Source organism: Fringilla coelebs (genome assembly GCF_963513975.1).
Source record: "Fringilla coelebs genome assembly, chromosome: 3".
Taxonomy (NCBI): domain Eukaryota; kingdom Metazoa; phylum Chordata; class Aves; order Passeriformes; family Fringillidae; genus Fringilla; species Fringilla coelebs.
Window position 1 is genome coordinate 93432843 of NC_140030.1, and position 19420 is coordinate 93452262.

General features: G+C 37.9%; 1 protein-coding gene across 1 annotated transcript in view; it reads left to right on the forward strand.

Moving 5' to 3' along the window:
• Positions 1–1985: 1985 nt before the first annotated feature.
• Positions 1986–19420, forward strand: part of CENPF (centromere protein F) — a gene marked incomplete at both ends in the record, with an annotated part of 33834 nt that continues 16399 nt past the window's right edge. The window contains 10 exons of the mRNA XM_084203293.1: positions 1986–2147; positions 3498–3694; positions 5001–5116; positions 6144–6235; positions 8565–8832; positions 10311–10513; positions 13069–13194; positions 14826–14954; positions 16524–16646; positions 19240–19375. Coding sequence (XP_084059419.1) covers positions 1986–2147; positions 3498–3694; positions 5001–5116; positions 6144–6235; positions 8565–8832; positions 10311–10513; positions 13069–13194; positions 14826–14954; positions 16524–16646; positions 19240–19375 — 1552 coding nt within the window. The remainder of the gene's footprint in view (positions 2148–3497; positions 3695–5000; positions 5117–6143; positions 6236–8564; positions 8833–10310; positions 10514–13068; positions 13195–14825; positions 14955–16523; positions 16647–19239; positions 19376–19420) is intronic.

Below are 19420 nucleotides of genomic sequence, written 5' to 3' on the forward strand. Positions count from 1 at the left end.
CATCAGTAGTCCCACTGTAATATCGTGAAAATGAAAACTCTTCAAGTTCTACAACTGATTAAGTAGCATCTTTTACTGTCCAATGGGAAACACTTACTGAAAGTAGTATATAGTGAGAATTTTATTCTTAGAGAACATTTGCCCCTTGTCCACCACGCAGAGGATCCCCTTCAGTTCAGACTGGTTCTCAGCTTTGGCAGTACTTATTTCATTAATTATTTGGCAGTGTGTGAGGATTTTCCACTCTTCTAAAGTAGTTCCTGCTCCACTGCTGTTCTGTGCTGCTTCCCCAGGAACACCTGCATAAAATTCATCATGGAAATTTCTAGCCTGTCTGGTTGTTTGGGGGTTTTTTAATCGTTATTTGTGAAGAGGTATTTATGATGGATCAGTTCCATAACTGCAATGGCTTGTTTTGTTCAGGAGACAGTTTGGAGAATTTTTAAACAATGTGCTGGTGAGTTTGTTGTGATGTGTTTATTTATAATCAGAGCTCTCACCGGCTGACTAGCGAGCTGTTTAACTTCTCACGGAAGATTTGTTTAACTCCATTTCCTAAATATGATTAAAAGAACAGCGCTTGAGTAAATATTCTCAGAACGATTATGAGAGGCAGAACATTTAATAGGTAAAATCATAGAATCACAAGTCACCGATTCTGACGGAAAGGAACGTCGTGCTTCAAATCCCAAACTCCCCTCAGAGAGGCGGTCGGGGGGTAGGGAGGGGAATACCAGGGGGTTTGAAAAACCACTCACGGGTACCCAGGGAAGACCACAGGAACCTTAGAACCCTTCAGCCTCCACTGTTGCCACGTCCATTCTATGCTCTGTGTTAGACCACACTTACAAACTATTTGGGGCGGTTTGACTGACTTTGACTGAATACGAAAGCACTTCGGGATCCTGCCGTTAATCTTTCCCAGTGAACGGGTGACGACCGGGACAGCGTGTTGTCGTTCCTTCGCTCAGAGCTCAAGTTCTCTTTGGGGTCGGGAAAGTGGGTTTGGATAAAGACGTGACACCGCCGTTACACCCCACAGACACCGCTCCCATCCCCTTGCCCACCCTCATCCCCTCCCGCCCCGCCGCTCGCCCCGCCCGACTGCGGGCACCGCCCCGCCCAGCTGAGGGCAACGGCCTCGGGGCCTGCGCCGCCGCCTCCAATGGAGTTTGAACGCTTCCGAACCAGCCACTCAGGAGAGCGGCCGGCGCCGCGCCGCGCTCCCATTGGCCGCGAGGCCGCGGCCGCGTGGCGAGCGGCGTGGTGAGCGGGCCAATCAGCGCGCGGGGCCGCGGCATGGCGGGGGCGGGCGCAAACGGCCGTGGGGCGGCGGCGCCGGGTTTGAGTGGCGGCGGGAGCGCGGCCGCTGTGAGGGCTGCGGGTACCGGGGCTGCGGGTACCGGGGCTGCGGTAGCAGCGGTCGCCGGGCTCGAGTCGCTGTCGCCGGACTCCGGTCGGCGCTTAACAGTGAGTGAGCGGTCGGGCGCGGGGCTGACGGTGGCAGGCAGCCGTCCTGTTGTGTGAGGGCTCTCTCCACCTGTTGGTCTCTAATTTTAGGCACTCTGAGATACCCCGAGCTCAGCCGCGTTGCTTTGAAAGTAAATAACGAAGCGTTGCTGGAGCATCCTACGGAGCCGTGTGTTTTGGCAAGGAGACGCCACCTGAGGTAGAGCTGTCAAATGCAGGTCTAAGAGTATAAACCCTCTTGTTGCCTGGAGATTCCTTACAGAGAGGTTTTATGATCTGCTCTTAACTGCATGCAAGTGTGTCAAAATAGGAGCTAATGTTTTAAGGTGCTGTTTGGTGTTTAGATCAGGAAGCCTGTAAGGTTGTGGAATGCTGTATTCTAATCTTTGCTGAGCTTAAAAGATGCAATTTCTTTAAAAGGGACGCTTACTTCACCTCTTGGAAGATCTCATTGTAGTTGTCTTTGTGTTTCAGACATCATACTCTATTTTGTGTGAAACAAGAATCCGGCCAGTATGAGCTGGGCTGTGGAGGAATGGAAAGAGGGCCTCTCCCCCAGAGTCCTGCAGAAGATCCATGAGCTGGAAAGTCAAGTGGATAAGTTTAAAAAGGAGCGTCAGCAAAGGCAATACCAGCTAGAGACTTTGGAGGCAGCCTTGCAGAAACAGAAGCAGAAGGTAACCCAAAATGCCATCCTTCATGCCAAACACTGTTATAACAGTTTGTTTTCTGGTAGTTGCTGTTAGGGAATGGTTTTGTTTCTTCTCCCTGACTGAAAGGAAAGGTAGCACAGAATTATAAACTGTTTATCTTCATCTTACTTAATACTCATCATGGTCTTCCCTCTGTTTAGTTCTTTTTGGTTGGTAATATAATTCCTGCTTCCTATTTCTTTGGCATGACTGTCCATTTCTAGTTATTTACGTGCTCTTTGAGGTTTTTCTACAGCTCTTTATGATTAGGAAAATAAACATTTTAGTGTTATACTTGTTAAAATCCATAAGAACTGGGCCTGTTTTACATACCAGAGCTGCACAGTTGGAAGCCTCTTCCTATTCCACCTTGTTTACAGATACCTGTTATCGTAGTTTATGTTATTCCTTAGTTTTTTTTCCTTGTAGATACTGAGGGTTTAGGATTTGGTGTTCCTTTTAGTTTTTTGGGCTGTAATTTTACACGTCATCTAGCTCTACCCTGTCAGCCCTGTAACCAAGGGACTAAAGACCTGATTGGTCAGGGTCCTGCCGTGTTTCAGGTCAGCAGTGACCCATTTGGTTCAATTTTGTTTTGTATTCTTGGACTACAGCTCAGAGACAACTTACAAAGGTCACTTGCTGTTCCCTTTAGATTGCTACAACTTTCTAGAAAATCTTTAGCCTAGCAGTTTTCTTCGAGTTTCTTCTCATGAGTTTCCAGGAAATTGTTTCCACCATTCCAAGCAACTGCTGTGGTCCCCAAACAAAAAAAAAAGGGTGCTCTAAAACTCTCAGAAGCAGCAGGTAATACAATTATCAGTCAAAGAACAGCACTGTGCCAAAGATGATGCCCCTTGGGTGTTCCTCCAGGGAGGAGAAGGACATCTGTCCTGCCAGACTCTATCTTCAAAGCTGTGACCTTTAATAATTTTTGTGCACACTTTGTGGAGTGAGCCAAGGTCTTGTGGCTGCTAAAGATAGGCTGGAAAGGGAAGTGAGATGATCAGTGAAGAATGTGGACTAATGATGATTATTAGTATTTAGGGATTGTATAATTTTTTGAAGAATTTATATCTCATCAATAAATAGAAACTGTTAATGTCACTGAGTTGAATTTTGGAAATGTGGGTTTTGTTCACACCCAGGAATATTTAAACAGTGTGTACATTGGAGGTTTTTAGAGCTGTCAGGATTTTGAAGTGTTATGAAGAAAATAAAAGCATTGTGCTGAACCCACTACAAACATCTGAACTTTGTGTTACTAAAATATTAAATGCACCAAAGTATAGAGAGGAGTTGATAACTTCAATAATGTCTCTGTGTTCCAACTAGGTCGAAAGTGAAAAAAATGAATCTGCAATACTCAAAAGAGAAAACCAGAGCTTGATGGAATTGTGTGATAATCTTGAGAAAGCAAAGCAGAAAATTTCACATGATCTTCAAGTAAAGGAATCTCAGGTCAACATTCAGTCAGGTCAGCTGAATTCCTGCAAGAAGGATATTGAAAGGCTAGAACAAGAACTGAAAAGGTGAGGACTTGCTGTATGTCTCTAACTTATTTACAATGGTTATTTCATAATTTTATTCCTCATCTAATAGAAGCAAAAAGAGGAAGCTGCGTTGCACTTTCAATTTTTCTTTTTTTTTTCCTTCTTTTTTTCTCTTTGATTTTTGTGGAAATTAAAGAGAGTTGAGGTATTTGACTGCTGTGACAAATAATGCAGCACAGTTTATGGCATGTAGAAATACCAACTTTGTGTAAGGACTTGCTGAGATCCATCAGTGAAGAATCTAGTGAGATTCAACAGGGTTGATAGAACCCCACTAATGTTCTCTGTACCTGCTGTCAAATGTTGGGACAAAGAGACTGTGAACTGAGGATACATGTTCCATTTATCTATTCCCAAAATTAAGTCTGGTTTGCTGAGTTTTTCCTTCCTGTTATATCATTTTATGTAACTGTTCATTACAACTGGATGTATCTCATTCTTGTGGTTTTTGTTTGTGATTTTGTATTTGTCTGCCTTTTGTTTGGTATGTGATCATTTGCCACTTTATCCCAACTGATGGTCCTCTGGGAGAGGAGTTCTTGGCATTGAGCTGTAAAAGAGAGGGAAAATAAAAAAGGCAAATGAGGAGTCACTGATGCAGTGGGCTACAGCCTGGGACTATCATCAACCTGTGCTCTCTGAGCAGGACAAAAGTTACTGTGTGGCCTCTGAACTAGTTATATGGTTTCATTGGAGCCCTGGTATCTTCAAGCCTACAAAATTCCCTCAAATGGGTTATCTGCTGTGGTGTTTTGGGTAGTGGTGTAAATGGAACACATGAAAAATACACTGTTGGCTGGAGAGTATTCCCTTGCATTTTGATGTAGTATGCATAACTTTCTGAAAGTGTGCAGTATCAGAACATAACTGAAAGTTGTGTTTCCTGCCATAAAGATGCTTACTGAAGAGTAAGAGTTTGATATTCTCAGTGCTTACAGTTATTTGGGTGTGTTTAGCTGAATTGCAGCCTCATACAATAAGACCTCAAGGAGTTCTAACAGATTTTCTTCTACTTGGGATTTGATTTTGTTTTTTAGCTGTGACTTCTGTGTAACTGATTAACTATGTTGAAACTCTAAATAAAATATGTCATTTATATTTTTGTGTTGCACCATCTAAAAATTTTCAGTGGATGTGTCTTGACTTGATCTTTAAACTAAATCCTTAGAATGATATAATTTGTTAGTGTATGTCAGGTTGTTAAAAATAGCTATTTAACTTTTTAGTTTCCATTATTTTTCCATTAGTATTTATTAACTTATGCTGCTGCTTCTTTCCTAAACAGATGCAAATGTGAGCTTGAGAGAAGTCAGCAAACATTGACTGCAGGAGATGTATCATTCAGTGGCACTCCACAGAAAAGTTTTACTGCTCCTTTAACACCAGTTCCAAGTAATAATGGTAAATGATCCTTTTCTTCATTCAGGATAGATAGTTGACTGTCAGTTTTCTTGGAAGGTTATTTTAAACACTACACCTGTACTGAGTTGCCTAGCCCCTCTTATGTAAGTTATTATGAAAGCATCTAATTTGCAGCACCCTAGGTTCAATTTTCAAAATTATTAGTACAGATTGAGCACATCACAAATATTACATTTTTTCAATGCTACATTGATGGACATGGAATTGTAATAAAATATCCTTCAGTAGACTGCAACAATCTTTTGAATGCCTGTTCCTGGTGTCAGCTCTTCTCTTCATGTTGTGGGGAGCAAATTTATCCCTGTACCACAGGTATTTTAACTAAAAAGTTAAATGTGTTATTCATTTGGAAAGGTGTTTTTTTTTTTTTTTTTTTTGCACAGACTGTTACCATGCATGATAATCTACACAATTAATGCTCTGTATCCATTTTAAAGCATCATGTCTATCTTCAAATTAGTGACATCAAAAATATTTAAATATTTAAATGAACTGGACAAATGTTAGGAAGTTTCCTTAAGTGGAGAATTCTGTGGTCAGACACTCTTATGCTCTTTGTGCTGAAAACCTTTGTGTTCAATATATTATACATGTTACTTACTTCTTTCAGTGCTGTGAACAAATGTTCTGTGAGTTTGGCATCTCAGTCTTACTCCAGTGGGAAATCTGAGATAATCTCTAACTCTTGTTCCTTTTACTCTCTTTATGCATATCTGTAAAGGGGTGCAGTTAGTGGCAATGTCAAGCATTCCACTAAGCATGGCACTCCTGAAAGAGGGATAAGATTAAAATGATTAAATGATGAAAAGATTAAAGTTTACATAACTTTATTTAAAATTGTATTCCTGGGAAGATATTTTCCTTTGAAAGCTGGAGTCTTAAATTCATTAAGATAATTGAATCCTAGAACATTTCAAGTAGGAAGGGACCCATAGGGGTAATAAAACCTGGTGGATTGGGTGAAAAACTGCTTGGACTAAGGCAGATATTCATCATGTCTTTTTAGATGCTAAGTTTGAAGAACTAGAAGAAAAATACAGGAAAAAAGTACAAGAAAATAAAGAGCTAGAGTTACAACTGAGAACCATCCAGCTTAAGGTAAGTATCTCTTAGGAATGTTTTTTGTAATATCTAAGAAAGCAACCACTGAGTGAACTTGGAAAATGAAATAGAAAACTAGTGAAAAATATTATACATCACATAAAATATAATTTCAAAAGAAAAAGAGAATTAATCTCTCTCTGTACTGCCATTCAGAAGTAATCTTGGAGAATTCAGAAAAGCCATTCTCTTTAAATAGCAAAGGAAAGGAGGACATTAAAAATGAGAACCCATCCTTCACAAACTGGAAGTCTCCTGCAAGCAAGGACAAGATAAAACAGTGTCAGTTATGCCAAGTTAAATACTATATGATAATAAAATAGCCTTGAAAAATATTGCGAGTAATAATTCACACCTAGAAAATAGAAACCCATAAATCTTTCAAACATATATGAAGGAGGAACAGTGTTAGCTAATCCCTGAGAACAAGATGAAAAAGATGTAAAAGCCCTCAAGGAAAAAGCCATTGCAGAAAATGTGAAATAATTTTGTCTTTGGTACTTACTATTTAAAGGTTTACAAATTTTTCTATATCAGAGCCTTTCTTTGAATCTGTGGCACAGCCTCAAATTGCAAATCAGAAGTAGTCTTAAATTAGATTGGTAAAATGAATAGTAATTAAAAAAAATCACCAGATACAGAGGCTATTTTCCCATTAATTGATAGGGCACTGCAGTGTGGGTCAGTTTAATCACTGTGATGTGCAATGTTGCCTTATTTTTCTCTTGGCACTGGAAGGGGACAAGCATGATGACATTAGAGAAACACTTACAATGCTGCTTCTTGGAAATACAGTTTAGTCAGGCCAACATTTTGTCCTGGGCAAATTGTTAGAAACATGACATGATATGTTTATTGAAGCATGTGTAGGTGTATGGAGAAAAGGTCAACATTTGCTGATAAAGGCAAATCATGCCTCATATTTCAGACCTTTTGGGGGTTTTCTTTTAAGAACAAATCAGAAAATGCGTAAATCAAGTGCAACTCGGTGTCATGTTGTTGGATATACGCTGATGAAAGGGAAAAAATTGGATAAAGGGAGTTCTTGCAAATTTAAAGGAAAAGATTGAGTGCAGAGTGGCAAAAAATGGTCCATTTTCACTGGGGAATGGTCAACAGAAGAGCCTGAAAAGGCTTAGTGAAGAGACTTGTGCTATTCAGCATATTGATTAGTGTTCTGAAAAAGAATTTAATAATATGGTTGAAGACCACCCAATATTTTATAACACTTGCAATAATTAAGATGGTGAGTAAAATTCAGCTTAAAAAGGAATACTGAAATAATACATCAGGAAAACATAATTTGAAAAAGGAATACCTGATACGTTCAGACTTCTAGTCTATGGTTCCAGGAAGCATTTGTTTGTCCTTGTGGCTAGTTCTGGATTCAAGCTGTCGTCTCAGAAACTATAAATTTAAATGGCGTATAGGGGAAATGATTACTGCATGCATGATTAATTTTCTTTTCCACTTTGTTAAGAAGTTATTTTACAGGATGGGACACAACATTCTGGACGATGTACTATAGATTTTTGGTCTTGGCACAGCTGTTCCTAGATAACAGCATATTCTCTGGTTTGACTGAGAAGTCACAATGGGTATTACATGGTTTAGGGATTTAATTTAAGAAAAAGGAATTCAAATGAGCTGCATTCTGAAATCCAGTTAAAAAGGCAATAGGGGATTTACTGTTTGAGGTTTTGTTTGTTTGGGGTATTTTTCACTTAAGAAAGAGGAAATAAGTGTAATTTTTTTGCTCTGTTTAATTTTTCTGTGGGGAAATATTGAAAGCTTGTACCTGGCAGATTTTATCATAGCAATTTTGGAGTACTCTGTTTATAAGCTTTAATAATCAAATGTGTTTTGAATTTACCTGTGGTTCTCCAGTAGAATGAAGTGTTGGTCAAATATCAGATATGTTACTCTAGACTTTTTTTTTTCTTTGCAACTTACTTGTGTTCACTTGCCTACAAAAATGTAGGCTTTGATTTAAAAAAAAATGTTGGAGCTTAAAAACTCCTCTTTAAAAAGACAAAAATTTATGTATGTTACTTATAAAGATACAAACTAGGATATCAAAAAAAAGAATTTAGACCTGTGAATTTATAAGTAGTAGCTATGCTTGGAATCTTGGGCTGAAGTAATTTAATTTACATAGCATAAAAAATAATGACATGTATCAGGACTTTGCACAGGTGGGCGCTACAATGTTATAACTATGTGGAATGATGATGACCTCTTAGCTATTAATGTTAAATTAGTTATTTTGTTTCATGTTGGATAAGAAGCTGTGTAAAGGTACAGCCTTTTCTTTTTTTCAACACAGAAAATAAACCAGCCTCATCCTCAAAGCTCTTTGAGTCACAGAGAGATAGCTCGGCATCAGGCTTCCTCATCTGTGTTTTCATGGCAACAGGAAAAGACACCTTCTCGAAACTCAGAAACACCTGCAAGGGGAAGTTCTGCAGCATCCTCCTTTCCTTGGGATAAAGAAACAAATTCAAGTGTTCTATCAGAGAAGAATGAGTTTGACAACAGCTTTGCAGAGAACTCGAATTCCTCCCTCATGATCCAGCTGAGGGCACAGAACCAAGGTATCTGATGCATTCCTTTAAGACCCAGAGGCAGTCTCCTGTATGGTTTCATGAAAGCTGGTGTGCAGATAGAAGCAGGCTATTGAAATTAGTGCTTTAGCAAGGAAAAGAGAAAGATACTTGCTGTTGCCTTTGGCAGCTGGCCCTGTTGGCTGCTGATGTATTTTCAGTGATCAGCCATACACAGAGATTACCTACAAGCTGTGCTATCTTTTGCACAAGGGGTATGAGAATTAGAACGGAGCAGTTTGTATTTTTGGGCTGAGAAGGGGACATCTTCTAAAAGGAAAAATGCCTCTTTCCATTAATCCCATTGTTCCAGGAGCAATCTTAAAACAGCTAAAAAACTCTTCAGGATTTCATTGCATGTCACTGTTAAATTCAATTGTATTGTTTCTTTATTTTTCTATACTATTGATACTTTTGACTGATAAATAATGTCTTAAAAATTTAATGATAGGACATGCTTAGTGCTATAACTGAGTCCTATAACTGAGTTGGTCCATGATGGATGCTACTGGAATCACAAAAGAAGTACAATTAAAACCCAAGATATGTATTGCACATGAAGAAATAATCATTCCTGATACCTCATAGTTTTGAGAAAGGAAATAGCTGGCTTATTGTGGATTTGTTGAGCATTGACTTGAGCCTGCTATTTGTGCCCCTTGGACAGCTTTTCCACTGTTTTAGAAGTCCCCAGATTCTCCAAACTCTTCATTCAAATACCTCACATACAGCTTCCATTTTGGTGGCTTTTTCAACGTGGAAGCCATACAAATTCAGAGTCAGGAAGACTCTGTCTTTTAACGAAAAACAAGAAACCTAAAAAGCCAGATAATATTAATTCTGGATAATACTTCCTTTAGCTGACTTATGTTTTCTACTGTGAATTTTGTTTCTGCTGTGTTGTGGTTTTTGGAAGATAAACCCTTACTGATGTATGCTGTGAGAATATTACTTTGTTTAGTTTTATATGCATGCAGTTTTGAGACAGGAAAAAGATTCAAGTACGAAATAGGACATTTACAGTTACCAAATTGTTGAAAAGTCTTTTGGAAGCACAGCTGTGCTAAGGAAATGCTTGTAATGGATATACTTATTAAAAAAAATGTAATCGTTACTTCAAGTGACATGTTTCTGCAAGTTTAAAAACAGAAAGACAAAAAGCCAGCAGGAGGAACAAAATTGTCTTTGCCTTTGCAGCACTTGTTCATGAGCTCTCATGTTTATGTTCTTTCTCATGAGGTAGGAATTACTGATTTACAGTCAACTGTCTTTCTGTCTTGATAGTTTTTGATGTTATAGTAGGAGACAGTTAAACTTTCTTTTTACTTACTGAAAATTGTACAGGGTGTCTACCTGTGCCAGGAAACTGGGTTGTTATCAAACATTTTAAATAGGAAGTGGAAGTGTGTTGGAAGAGGTACCTTCCAAAGCATAAAGTATCCTTAATCTTTACTGTTCTTTAAATTTAGAACTTAATTCCATTATTAAAGACCTAGAACAGCAATTGCAAGCTCAAGAAAAACTGAAGAGGTCCCATATCAATAAACATCAAGAGACTGAACTGGAGCTGGACAGATTGAAGTTGGAATTAACTGAGAAGGATAAAATTCTGAATAAAACCAGAGATAAACTGACTCAAACAAGTACACAGCTTGATCAAGCTACCACTCAGGTAAAATGTCTCACACACCTTCTTACACCACCTGAAGAAATAATTTTCATACTCTGGTATGATTGACTCAAATTCTGAAAAATATTTCGTGATCAAATTGCATAGAGCAACAATGACATCTGGTGGCAAGTTTTGACCTGAAAAAGACTGTCACATCTTTGGCTGAAAATGAGAATTTTCTGCTTGTACTGCAGGATGTTGTGGGAGCCTGGTCCTTGTATTTGAATTGCATTTTTTAAATAATGTCTAGGTAAAAATGCGATGCAAGATTAAGAACATATGCAATTTCTAAATGGGATTTCATAGCCTAATCCTAGGGAGTTTGAATTCATAGTAAAAACCAAGAGAATAGTACTCTTGCTTAGTCAAGAATGTGCACAGTATGTGTAAGTAAATGCACATAATAATCTGAAATGGTTCAGAGTTTTGCTCGTAATCATGTGCAAAAGGAGAATGCCAGTGCTTAAAGTAATTTAAACTGCAGAAGGTAACAAGTATTTTCCTTGATTAATCAAGTTGCATTACCTTCCTAAAGTCCCTTTTCACAACACTTAACAAATTTGAAATTAGTGCACAGATGGTATAATTCCTTGAATCTTCATATTTTCATCTATCTTTTATTTTTCTCTACTAGTGATGCATCTACAGTAAAGGGAAAAAGATGTTTCTATCTGTGTCTTCTCTGGGTAGAATAATTATCCATGTTTGTTAGCAGGTTTCTACATGCTGCTTAAGTGTATTGGTGAGCTAACATTTCCTACAACTCCTGTATTAGCCCTTAAAAAATAAACCTTTGCATGTAAACCTTGATCACTCTGCCTTCTCAGAGAGACAGCAACATTTCCCTGTTGATAATTCCGTGAGGAACTAGTTTAGGGGAAGTCTTGGCTGGGTAAGGGAAAATCAAACACCTGACATAGTCTCTTGACTTCATAAAGGCACTGTCATCATGGTGAGTTTGTGGGAAGACATAGCTGACCCAGTCTGACAGCTCTGTTTCTCTGAAAAGGGCTTAATTTTAATTTATTTGATTCCAAAAATTACTTGATTCAACTTCCTAAAGAGTAGGGTATTTTGTGTTTAATTTTCCCTTGTTAATTTTCTATGGGTTCAAGAGAGTGGAATTGTTTTACTAAAGAATCAAAGGGGATTAAAAGCAGCCCAAGGGAAGGGGCAGGGTTGTGCATCTAGAAACATGCCTGAGGAAGGACAAGGAGAAGTGGGACTCGCCACCATTGGAATTGATGTGCAGCCCATCCTTTAGGTGCAGTGCATTCTGCCCCAGAAGGTTCCTTTGGTCCTGCCGTCTGAAGGGGACTCCTTTCTGTTCTGTTTCTTCTTTCTTGCACTGGAATTAGATCTCTGCCTGCCCACTCTGGACTTTGAAAATAGAACTGTATTAAGATTTCAGATTTAGTTTGTGCCTTGTAGCCTGGATTTAATCCTGGCAACCTCCCTTGTATGCTTCTCTGTCACTGGTACTATTCCCAGACCTCAAGCCCAGCACCTCTGTGTTTTCAAGTATTTTCACTCCTTTTGAGATCTGCAGTCTTTCTGCAATCAGCTTTCCATGTGATCTTTCAGAAGTTCACAGTTCCTGCAGTCTCTGCCTTACACCTGACATCCCAGTACAACTACCTGCTTCCTATTTTCTTATTTCTACTGTTTCATTAACTCAGTAAACAGCTCTTGTTGCTGAAGAAATAGAGTCCCATTCACCCTTTGCCATATTTTCTTACTCCCTGGGGAAAATAAAGTACTTATTTTGCATTAACAGATTTGATCTGGAATAAATACATTTTTTTGTTCAGGAAGTTAGGTGAACAATGCTTCACTCTCTTGGGTGACATAGTATTGACATAATCAACTAAGTTAAATAAAATGTTAATGTGAAGGTGAACCTAGACATAGCTTGCTGATTTTTTTTTTCTTAAACTTTAAATTGTAAAAAATACTGTTATTATAAACTAAGATATTTTCTTCTTTTTTCCATCCAAATCAACTTGCTGAATCACTCTGAAATTTGGTGGAATATCCATTTATTTTCAGTCTAAACATGTAGTTGCCTAGCAGTTAGCAGTCATTCTTTAGTTGGTAGCAACCTGAGGTACTGGAAATGCAATCTGTTTGTAGTGCCACATGTAGCATCTTTCTGCAGACTGTCAAAAACATTGATTTTCTTATTATCTATCTATCTATCTATCTATCTATCTATCTATCTATCTATCTATCTGTTATATATCATCTAAAGATGTATTTATTATTGTGTGTGTATACACTCATGTATACGCATATACAATACATATATTAAAGTATATAGACTCTTTCTATGCATACACAAACATTTTCTTACTAACATAAGGAAGAATTAATGAGTTTTGTATTTTAGATTGTTAAGATTTTTTATGGTACTAGCTAAAGTTACTGTGGTTATATGAATGCTAGAACAATTGTAGTAGCTGACAGCAGTGAACTTTATCTTTGAGAGCTTATATATTTAAATGAAGCATCACTTGCACCTTTAGCACTTATGATTGATAATTAAATTATTATAGGTCCAAATGTTGGAGCAAAAGGTGAAGCGATTGTCAGAAGAGCTGAATTGCCAGAGACAAAATGCTGAGAGTGCTCGTCATTCTTTGGAACAGAAAATAAAGGCCAAGGAAAAAGAATACCAACAGGTAAGACAAGGAGAAATTTTTAACTTTGACTTGTTGAGGAGATTAAATCACTTGGCTAATGTTGTGTATGTGATTTTCTGTTAGTTGCAATTACATTTGACAGAGAGGTAAAAGTTGCAAAGATAATTGAAAAAGTGGAACATCGCAATAATGGGGATAGTGTAATAGTGGGGATAGTATTCACTGGAAAATAGAGAACATGTTTGAGAGATAGAATGAGGTGCAAATCAATGAGAAACTAGGCTCCATTTTTCATAAAATTATGTATATGTGAGCTCAAACTTAGTAACCAACTGAGTTATTTCTGTGAAATTTGAGTTAACTTTGCATGCACTTCACACAGAAGAAAATAATTTCTTTAGGATTATATCTCTATTATTCTAATTTTGGTTCATGCTCAGAAGATGTTAATATAGTCAATTAACATAAGTGTCTTTCATTTCCTTCATGCCAGCTCTTGCATAGAGAAGTATAGCACCATGCCAGGAATTTTTCTGTAATGAAGATATATTTAGTATTAACAGCATTAATACTGATTTGGATTAGGGATAAACTCTTTGTATTTTTCTTTTTAAGCTTAATAAAGTAATCAGTGTTAGGAAATCCAAGACACAGATTCAGAAGTGATAGTGCTATTTCAGATGGGCATTTTAAGTTTGCTTTAGGCATTGCCCTGAGGAAGACTGCTTGTTGTGTCAAATGTTTAACCTGGAACCTTTTCTATAATGTATGTCCAGATAGATAAAATAATTGGAAGAGGAGTTCTGGTGGGGTAGCCAATAAACAGTGCTGTTACCAGCACTCATGAGTGAAAAAGTGATTTTACAAAGTCTGTTAGTCAAGATGCTACCTCAGGATCTCAAATTGATACTGAACCTTGTGTTGAAGTGGTAAATTGGGACAACTGATCTTGGCATTTGAATAGTTGTAGCATCATTGTATTAATCAAAAGATGGGTTGAAGGCCTATGAACCTTCTGTCCAGGTTTTTCCTTTTTTTAGTTAGCTAAATAAAAGCCTTCATAAGATTAATATGTTTGCCCACATATTGCCATTCTAAATTGTTCAGCAAGGCCATTAATTGAGATCTCTTTTTTCTGCAGTGGTTAGGATCTGAGAGCTGTTATAGGTTCTTAAAATGTTTGTTTAATGTTCATTTATTTATAATATTAATCAAGTCCTATTTAAAGGCTCTGTGTTATGTCTTCTTGCAACAAAATTTGTGCAATATTGTGGAAAAACACCTAACTTATAGTATGGTAAGTAATAGCAGAGATGAACTTGTCTGTTTGTACTGTCATGTAATTCTAACGTGAAATTTACCTTTAGTATGAAAAATTTTAACGCTGCTAATTTCATTACTTTTGGATTCAATTTTTTTCCCTTTCTGTGACAGGAATGTTACAGTAATTAAGTTCTTAAGCAGATGACATAAATTGGGTTAATGTCATTCTTGCCTGTGTGGCATTTGCCTCATGAATTAAAGCTGTGTTTAAACTGCTGTGTAAGATGAGTGTCCCTGAGCAGGTAGTACCTGCTGATAAAAATCAGTTGTTTTTTCTGCAGTACCCAAAATAGAGACTTGTTGTGGTCATGTGTTTATTTCTTTGCTTCTCTGCCACTTTTTTCTAGGAACTGTCTTGTCAGCAGCGTGCCTTGCAAACACTGGATCAGCAGTGCAACCAGATAAGAAGCAAACTGAATCAGGAACTACAGCAAGCCAAAAATGACTTCAATGCTCTGCAGGCAGAATTTGACAAAGTAGGCTTTTTTTAGCATTCAAGTCCACTACTAGAGTGGCATTTAGTTGTCTCAACAGCACTGCCTTAATTATGCATAAAGCAAAATAAAAATTAATGTGGCGTCTTATATTAATGTTTTTACAGTATGTATTAGATGTTCTGTATTTATAATTTCTTACCAAAATACTATGTATTTAAATGTGAATTATAGGATTTTAAAAGTTTGTGGCTAGTCCACTTCTCACAGGGAAGGAGATGTAAATGCAGGCAGTGCAGGTAAAATAGATCTGAGAAAGGTGCAGCTAAGGCAGATCACTAGACACTTTATGTAAAAAAAAAAAAACAAAAAACAAACAAACAAAAAACCACCATACAGAGGTGTAGTTTGATTATAGAGCTACTGACCAACAGGTTGTTGCCCTTTGGAAAAACAGTCCCATTTTCATATACCCTAGCCATGCACTCCTCATGTGATCCTGGAGAGAGCTGACAGATGAGATAAAAAAGCAAAGAAAATATTACATTTAAATTATCATATGTGTATACAGAACCAGGTGTTTGCTGTCAGTTTAACTCCCTGAACTGGTTCTCCACAAAATCAGATGAGTGTCGTGTCTTGTGTAAGGAAGATGATCAGTATGAAGGAGCTCTTCCACAGCTTTGGCAGCAGCTCCCTATTAAAACACTTCTATTGTCACAAACTCCTGTTTTTCAGTAGTTTAAAAAGCAGCACAAGCCTCAGGAGTTGGTGACCAGAAAAGGAGTACGTTTAAAAGCCTCCAAAATCTCTTGAGAGCATTTCTCAAGCAGCAGAGCTAACTGATTTTCTAAAAAGGGCCACAAGTTCTTGAAAGCTGTATTGAGAAGCCGCATTTGCAGGCATCCTAAACTGAAACATCATTTCTAAAACTGCCAATACATTTCTTGCAGGCTTGTTTTAGTTAAGAAATATAGCTGTGGGGCTACGTTCAGTCAAAAGTTTTTATTGGAGGCTTCTTTATTATATGCATATTCTTTTGTATATGCTTACTGAAAAATTGATTAAATTGAGAGGACGGTAAGTGCCTTTTACTTCCTTCTCAAAGAAAGGTAATTTACTTGATGACCTCAGAATAGATCTTTTTTTTTGACCCACTAGTCTCATTTCCTTCCTTTTTAATCTGGAATATTTTAGAACTCTTTTGAAAGAGTTAAAACCTGTTCATTAAAAAAAAAAATCTGCATCAACAGAGCAGTAATTGCAGTTATGATCCTAACTTTGATTCCCATAGCTTAGCAAAAAGCGAATTGTATTCAATCTCATTTCTATCCTACATATATCATTGTGGTGATGTAGCTGCAAGTTGGATGAATTAATCTTGTTTCAGACAGTCTAGAAATGTATGTATTTTAGAGACATCTCATCTTTTTGGTCAGAAGCAAAGGAGTGGAAAGGCAATAAGCAACCTTTCTCTAAACACCAGTAAAGCACCCTTGGGTTCAGAGTGAGATAAAATAATGTAGTTTCATTTTGTAGCAGAATGTTGAGTTCAAGAATTGGAGTTTAAAAAAAGAAGTTTTTCCTGTGATTACAATGTTGGTTTTCCAGGTAATGGCAGCAAAACAACGCTTGGAACACGACACCAGTGATCTCACCCAGAAGCTGTGCAGAGCAGAGCAGACTTTATCAGCAGCCCAGGCTAAGGAAGCTGACCTGACAAGGAGCGTTCAGGTGAGCAATGCTGAGGAGTGTTTGGCAGAATTAATACCATAAATCAGCAATTTGTAAGCACTTGATACTCTGGAGCATTTGCTCACAATTGTGTTTTTCCCCCTAAGCAATCTCTAAACCCTTTTGTGGACTATCTTAATTCATCCTAGTTGTAACAAAAAATGAGGCCTTCCCTAACATCATGGAAATCAATGTAGTTTCTGGAGTTAGGTGTGTGGTTAGGATTCGTTGCTGTAATGCTGGTGATAGGGTTCTAGTTCATGCTGGACTTAGTTAAAAAAAAAATAAATTGTGTTTCAAGAGATTCTTGCTTTTGGTTCTGAAATAAAAGTCAAATAGTAAATGCGTGTTTGATTTTGAAGCTAAATTCTAGAATCATTGACTGCTGTTTTGATTCATACTGTTAAACACAGTAACTTTGTACAAATACTATATCCTCTTTTAAAAAAATGCATCTCTCCTAGAATAAGACAGTTTTTCCAGCATTGCATGTTTATTGGACTTTGTCCCAAATGAAGGTAAATTCAGAGAAGTTTCTGTATGCTTCACACATGCAGAAAGCTTTTTACTTTAAAGTCTCCTCTGTCTTCTCAGTTACATTGTTTTGCTTTGGTGGCAACCAGAACAGCTACACTTGAAATTGTTCCAGTTTTGCCACTAGAGACTTCTCAATGCAAATTTTATCCTTTATTTGGAGAATCAGCAGTAAGTAGGAAAACTAGCTGGATACCTATGTAATCCATGTCGCAGTTTGGTTTTGTTAAACATTCTCATTTTGCTTATTACCAGTTGTCATCAGCAGATATAAAATAACCTGGCATAGTCTCTGCCAAAAAATTACCTTCAAAATTCTCTGCAAAAGTCTAAAGTAAAATAGTGGGTTTTGTTCAGGTTGTCACAAGCATTTGTACGGGTTTAGTGTGGTGTGAAAATTTAGGTACGTTCTTGCTGGCAGATTGCAATGTCTGAGAACATTCCCAGCTATTGGAATGTGACTTGCTGGAACAACACTTTGCATGGTTTGGCCCAGCTGACTGGCTCTCTCTCGTACATTGACTTGTTTAGCAAGTCCAGAGGAGGCCACCAAGGGGATGATCAGAGGAATGGAGCACCTCTCCTACAAGGAAAGGCTGAGAGAATTGGGTTTGTTCAGTCTGGAGAAGAAAAGACCTTGGGGTGACCTAATTGTGGTCTTCCAGTCCCTGAAGGGAGCCTATAAAAAGATGGAGAGAGACTATTTACAAGGGCATGTAGTGACAGGACAAGGGGAAATTATTTCAAACTGACAGAGGGTAAGTTGGTATTAGGCACTAGGAAAAAATTCTGTACTCAGTCTAGCAAGGGAGGTCCCTGCCCATGGCACGGAGGTTGGAATTAGATGACCTTTAAGGTCCCTTCCAACCCAATGGATATTGGGAATGTTTGCACCAAATTGAAATAATTGGACCTTTCAGCCATTTTAATTTCTTAAACTTGTTTGTTTTTCTTTCCATGGATCACCCTAGGTTTTGTAATGAATGGCTTAGTTTAATTCATGTACTTGCATTGCAGCTTTGAATGCAAGGGGTTTAGATACTTGGACTTCTTAGAAAATGTATTAAGATTGCTAGAAAGCTTATTCATTTTTTTGACTGGATTTTTTTATTTAAAGTGTGGGTAGGGAAGGCTGTGAGTAGAAGGGAAGGCAACTGTTAGTGACAGTGACAGTTTTAATCATGTTCTGAGGGTAATTTATTTATGTTGTTGCAAAAACAACCCTGCCGCGCCAGCAAGCTTTTAATTTTTTCCATTCAGACCTTTCCATTTCTTGAGCTTGGCTTTTGTGAATCCTATGCCCATCTGCTAGTAGTAAATGGATGAATAATTGACAGTCTGTTTCCATTTGGACCATGCCAGTTCCGTGGCATTTGTTGTCCAGAGCGCAGGAGTTTGGAGAACAAGGATGAGTCTCTTTAAAAGAACTTGAGTTTGAACATCACTTTGCAATGTAGTTACATAGTGTTTTTTAGTGGTGGTCATACTGCATCCTGTTTGCTTGTTTGGAGTTTTTAAAATTAATTTATTTGAAAGAGAGTGCTGTTAACTGCAAAACAACCATCTGAAAGCATAAGCACTTCTAAATATAAATTGACCAATGTTGCCACGTTGTTGATGTTCAGTGGAAAGAGAGCTTGTCTCTACATGAGATGGCAGGTGAAATCTGATCTACATATTTCATGTTAATTTTGATGCCATTGCAGGGATTTGTTTACTGAGCTGCTTTGGGAAAGTAGCCTGACTTAATAAGCTCATATTTTGTAGAATCTGTCCTGTACCATCTCTTTCTGTGAGGTCATGTGGAGCTGTTTGTTCTGTGCTAAAAGGGAGCATGCTGACTGTATCAAGTGGCAGCATCTCTCTGATGCTGTCAATTCGCTAAGAATAAAAAATTCAGCTTATGTTTCCAAGCAGTGCTCAGGAACCCAGGCACAGATTCCCAAAGTCTTAACAGGATCTAATGGATCCTTAACAGGATCTTTGATTAAAATGGACTGAGTCCATTGATCTCCTTATCAATTTACATGAAATGTGGCCTTATTTGGTTTTGGTTTAGGAAGTGAAGCAGGAGAAAAATCTTCTCAACTGTCAGCTTGAAAAGAAATCGCGAGAGATCCACCAGCTTGAAGAAGAACTCAATGTGATCAAGCAATCTCTAAAGCAAAGCCAAAATTTTGCAGAAGAGATGAAAAGTGAGTTATGATATTAAATTTACAGAGCTCTTTCCTGATGTTTCC